At 44.0% G+C, this 6095-nt stretch overlaps 1 protein-coding gene across 1 annotated transcript in view; it reads left to right on the top strand.

The window, feature by feature from the left end:
• The first annotated feature begins 231 nt into the window (after window positions 1–231).
• Window positions 232–6095, top strand: part of MRPS18A (mitochondrial ribosomal protein S18A) — a 124287-nt gene continuing 118423 nt past the window's right edge. Inside the window, exon 1 of the mRNA XM_069236303.1 lies at window positions 232–404. Coding sequence (XP_069092404.1) covers window positions 251–404 — 154 coding nt within the window. The 5' untranslated portion in view covers window positions 232–250. The remainder of the gene's footprint in view (window positions 405–6095) is intronic.

Genomic DNA, 6095 nt, shown 5'->3' with positions numbered 1-6095 from the left:
CTATTTTTCTTTGCATTCTGGGATTTGTAGTTCTTTTTTTCAAAATTCCATTATCACATCAAAACTCCAAGTCCCATAATTCAAAGAACAGCCCTGGTCTGGGTGAACTACAGACTCTACAGACTCATGGTCCTAGAATACTTCAGGTCTCTGAGAACGTGCCCGCGAGTTCTACAACTTCTTGTGTGCATTTGGATTTTTTCTGTAGTTCTTGCCCTGCGTAGCAGTCCGTCGTCAGTGTCCGGAGCCTATGGGAACCATCACCCGGAAGCGGAAGCGCCGCTGTCAGAAGGTCAATGTCAGCAGCAGCAGCATGGCGGCCGCGGTGCTGATGCGAGTTCTGCGGGGCGCAATGCACAGGGGACCCGGGAGCCTGAGCCTGCAGACCCGGGGGATGAGGGAAGGTACGTGAGGCGCAGGGCAGCCGCTGGGACGGGGGGACTGGCCGGGGCGCTCCTGGCACAGCTCGAGCGAAGAAAACGACTGCACGACTTGACTTTCAGTGAGACACGGGCACCCGCTCAGACCATGAGAGGCGACTGACCCGAGGGCAGAGGAGGATACGTGCTCCGAGGCAGTGCTTTAAATGGGCAGGTACTGTCCGGTACTGAGTACCTGCATTTCTTTAATTTGACAGGGAGAGTACCAGCACTTCACAGGGAGAGTACCAGCACTTCTGCATACGTTAATGCACAGGCACATTTGAGGAGCTAACAGGTACTCTGCATAGTGAGCACCTACACTTCTAACTTTCCGTTCAAGGCACTGCTCTAAGGTACGGTTACCGGATGATTATATGTCATACTGCCACCGCGATTCCAGACCTGGCCGTTATTTTCAGGTGTATTAGCCAAAATGTTCTTGTGTACTGGAACCAAGACTACATCTTTCACCTCTGGTCAGGATAAAACCTGTCCAGGTGACCGTGACCCGACTGGCACTCTTACTTTAGAGCAGCAGTTAGCAGCTAGAGGCAGACCTGTAGAGGCGCTGCCCTTAGGCACAGGACCCGGAAGGATCCCTGACCGATGGGCAGTGGCGGTCATGTGTTCTAGGAGCGAACCCAGATTGGGGTTGGACCTTGAGTCAGACCAAGAAAGGGTCTGGAACAGAAGCAGGTCAGGAAAGAGGGTGGACTTGAGCACAAAACCACTACAGGCGCTGGAACAGCAGTCCATGTCAGACACTGGCCCTAGGTAGGGGTAGTCCAAGTAAGGGGCTAGGCCTAGACACAGGGAATGGACCTAGGAACAGTCCTGGACAGGAGCTTTACTGAGGAGCAGTCCTTTACAGTAGTTGGACCAAGAGGCAGTTTCGACAGGTGTAAGACAACATCCGAGGCGGACGCTGGACTAGATTTTCCATGGCGCAATATGAAGCGGAGAAATACGGTAAATGCAGCAAACTCGGATTCACCAATTAGCGTTTCCGAGGCAGTTCTTAGCAGACTTTCACCGTTACATTAGAAATTGGGTCTTAAGTACATATAATGTGCATCAGAGAAGGACACTGAGAGGTGGGAATCAAAGGATGAATAATGATAGATAAAGAGCAGGGAAAATAGGAGGTGATGGCAGGCATTAAAAGAGAATGGCAGCGAGTTGGAGGTAGAAAAAAGTGACGGTTGACAGGAGGAAAATGAAATATACATCAAAATGGCGAAAGGGAGAAAAATGCGAGTGATGCAGGGAGCTAGCGACAGAAAGGAAAACTGATAAGTTGATTGTGGCGGAAAAATAAAGTGACACGGCGTTTCTGACAGTAAGTGTTTCTGTCTTTAAAGGCATGGTCGGTTTGGGAGAAGAAATGTTAAGGTGAAGAGATCACCTTGGACATCGCCAGAAAAGTCTGAAATATTTGATTTAATATGAAGATTCAGAATTGACTGGGCCAGGCGGCACACCAAAGCTATCACTCACACTTTACAAGTATTAACTTCTACCTATCAAGGTAAATAGATTTTGCAGATACAAGATTTAGAGAGTCAGGTAGTCCCTTTGATTATACGAGAGCTACTTTGCCGGCTTCACAATCTTTATAGCTCGAAGTCTTAAACAACCAAGCTTCCTCGGGTGGCACAAATAGTGCATACTACAGCTTTACCTCGTAGACTTAGAGCTGAGGTCCTGCAACTCTTACATGTTTGCTACAGACAGCAGAAGTATGCCTGATATTAATATGGCACAGAACTTGTAGACTTTTGAAACATAGTTTCACTGAATGTACAGGTTCAGGCATCCGTATCAGACCTATTCTTCAGGTTACACAAATCTGACACTCTGAGTCCGTAAACACTCATAGATACCCCTCTGGTACATTGTTCCTATTATAAGATTGACTAAACCTAGCTCAGTGAATTGGGCTAATAACATTTATATAACACAGTACTATAGTACACGTTCTTTTTAGGTGTCCGTCTGCATAGGTGTTAATGAGAATTCACTGGTCATGCAGATGTAAAGGCGAACATTTAGACGGACTGTGGACGAACACGATTTTATTTGAAAACTTACGTTTCTTCAATCAATCACTTCAGAATATGCCAGCAGTTTCAACAGAGCAATCTCTGAGCACCAGCTGCTCTTACGTCTCAAACGCTAAGGGTTACAACGTTGTGTACAAGCTTGAAATGGTATAAGCAAGATCCCTTATGCAAGGAATCTGGGAGACTTGCATGGCAAGGAGCTCAGGAAGCTTATGTCGCACCACCATATAGAATACTGTTAAAGAGTGATGAAGAGCAGAGTGGGGTTTGATGAACAAACAATTCTAGGAGGATGGTAAGGGACAGTCTTGTCTATCATATATTTTTGCATCTTAAAAACTATTAGCACTACATTCATATCGTGCTATATCCCAGGCTCTGAATCCTAGGAGAAGCGTTGCTGTGCATTTGCACTTGTGTAATAGGCTCATGTGCTTAACTTGAATTCTGGCATCAGCTTATAGCCAAGGCAGAGAACTTCTAGCTTCTCTCACATGAACTTGTATCTTAAAACCTCGAGTTATATGGGCTATGCAGCATAGATTAACAGAGTTAAATGCCCACGATCCCACTCTTTATCCGTTCTGGGAAAGCAGGTCTGCTTAGTTTATGCATGCGTTGTGGTCCTTTGGATTCTGTGTTTTTAAACAGTTTTGATTTCTTTTGCAATTAAAAATGCAGAGCGTCAAACAAGGCTAGATAAGCTGCTCACATTTTGAAATGGAGCAACTTGAGATCTAGTAGACAGACATGGCCAATCATTGGACCTAGCGACCATTGGGGATTACCATTTGACCTAGAAAAAGACCAGACCATGCGGTGGACCCAGCACAGCAGAAGACATGCCGAAACTACAGACATACTGAGGAAGACTCAATCTATATAAATGCATCTGGCCTAATGGACAAGACCAAAAGCTGTACTTGAGGGAAGATCAGGACACATGTTGGAAACAGCATAGGCACTGAATCCAAGAAACAAAAAATGGTCATAAAAAGATGAGGATGCAAGCCGAACCTACAGGAATAGGAACAAATGTAACCCATAAGCATTCTTCTGATTAAAGAAATGTAAGTACACGCACAGAATCCAGGAAATATGGTTACTAAAAGTACACCTAGTGACAAAACTAGGGTTTGTTCTGAACACGCGGACTGCAGGTGACATTGGACACAGGCAGATGTGGATATGGACTTCACGTATAGCTTGACTTGTATATAATAAACACATGCTGGAACAGGCAAATTGCAGAACACTTATTTTTGTGTGTTGGCACTCAATTTGGTTCTTTTTTTGTATTGTTATCCTTGAGGTGTTGCTTTCCCCACTATCAAATCAGTAGTGAATTATCTATTTCCCCCGTACATTAGGCATTTTAGGATCTCGGACTAGGACAAATAGGAGCAAAAGCTGAACCCGCGGAAAGAAATCTAATTGCAGGGTAGCTCCAGGTTCTAGAGTTTCACCAGAAAGCATACAGGAACTCAGAACAGAGAAAAGCTAGTCGCCCTAGCGACTTACCAGCACAATACGGAAATACCTGAACCTCATCCTTAGCTTAGGTAGGATGAGGTCTAGAAAGTGCAAACACATGTAGTGCAGCTGCCATTTCATTGCTGCACACGTGCAGTGGGATTGTCACTTCACTGCAGTACATGCTTTAAATATTTTTTGAGTATTGCTTTAAAGAGTTCTTCCTCCTTCGGTATATATGTCTCCTCTGTCTCTCTAGTTGACTTCCATCCCATAATTTTCATTCGCCTTGGTTGTTAGCTCATTCATCCCTGGGTGAAGCACTCATGTAGTGAGCTGGAGTATTTATTCATTTTTTAGGTATTTAGTTTTGTATAATGCAAACTTCACCTCTTTCAGAGCTCAGTACAAAATGACATTATGAGAACACAAGGTACGAATCATTTGGTAAATGGAGACAAGAAAAGGCACATATTTACAATCCAGTCCAATACATGTGTGTATATATGATGGCTAATTGGGCATTAAGCTTTAAAGTGCAGGTATTAAAGAGTTACAGAGAATTACTTTAGAAAAGGATAAAGATTAGGTAGTTGTGCAGCAACTGGTAAGCATGGCATATATTTTAACAGGTAATAACAATATAGGAGGATCAGCAAAATAAAAGGGACAGAATTTAGGATATAACCTAGAGTCCCAAAATCAAGTATTATATTATGAAATAACAACATAAATTGCATAATGGGGCTGTTTGTAAAATGCTCATTGGGCTTATAAGTATTCCATTAGAGAAGTAGAGAACTGGATTATAAACAATCGGAGTACAAGTAAAGAAAACCCGGAAACCGTGTCAATAGTTTAAGCAACAGTTTGCATAAGGCTTCAGTGTTGGTTTCTTCTCTGAGTTCTGAAAACATGGTGTACTCAACTCAAGCAACTACACTTTTTTGCACTTAGCTCTCTCATGCCAAATGTGAGTGCTCGGTTTACACTCCTAGCCTTTACCAGTCCGATGTCTTACCTGAAAAGCACACAGTTGTTGAAGTAATGTGCATGACTGCCGAATGTTAGGGGTGTGCGTTCATCAGCGACAGCCTCCCAGGAGCAGATTGTCTGTATCTGTATGGAGGTAAGAGGGGGTGCGGGGAGGGGCTGTGGAGTGCTAACCAGAGAGGGAAAACTCGGAGTGAAGTTTCAAGATCAGTGCATCTGGTGGTGGGTAGGTAACATTTGTGTGGGGTGATAGTGCTGTTGGATGTGTTGAGTCTTCAGTTTCTTTCTGGATTGCAGTGGGGTGAGTGCAGTTCTGATGTTCATATCCATATGCTTTGTACACAGATGGATGTCATTTCTTATGCTATTTTCCTTCTAGCATGAATTCGTACCCATTCTGGCAATGTCTTAGCTGCTGAGGTGGTTGATTCCTGGACCACAGGTTACTTCTGATGCATTTTTGGGAAAATGGACTGTGGGGAGGCACTTATGAAGACATGAGAAATTAGTTCCTTTCTGAAATTTACAAGAGAAGTTGCAAGTCTGCCAAACAGAGCACTGCGTGTGTATGTGATGGAAAAAACTTGTCTTATTTGTTTGTTTCTTACATTCTTGCATTTTTTTTATTTTAAGTCTAGCAGTGTCACAACTTTTTGTATTCAGTTGGCCTTCTCACGTGGCTAGTGTTTTGGCCGTGTAGACTGATGTGCTGTTCTTGACTGCACTCTATGAATTGCAGATAATGCAGTAAGTCTACTCATGGCAGAAATGTTCTCTACAAATACAGAAAACATAAAATGGCAGGTCTTGCAATTGAAGTGATCCAAGTGAGGTAGAACCATTAGGGTGGTGGTGGTATGACAATGTCTTCAGCCCATTCAGCCAGTTGGTTTTACAGATGGTGCTTTTCCAGGTGAGGTACGGTTGAGCTCGACTCCTCCCTATGCATAACCTGCCAGGTAAACTCAGTCGCCTCCTCCTGCTGGCACACACTCTGCAAACTTCGGGAGATCTTGAGATGGATCTCAGCAGACTGTCGCAGGACAGTCACCCACACCTTAGTCACAAGCAAGCTCGATTATGGCAATGCCCTCTATGCCAGCACCTTTACTACAAACATTAAAAAACTACAACTCATCCAGAA

The sequence above is a fragment of the Pleurodeles waltl genome, chromosome 5 (assembly GCF_031143425.1).
Source record: "Pleurodeles waltl isolate 20211129_DDA chromosome 5, aPleWal1.hap1.20221129, whole genome shotgun sequence".
NCBI lineage: Eukaryota > Metazoa > Chordata > Amphibia > Caudata > Salamandridae > Pleurodeles > Pleurodeles waltl.
Note: the sequence above shows the minus strand (reverse complement) of the source record. Positions and strands in the feature narration are given on the sequence as shown.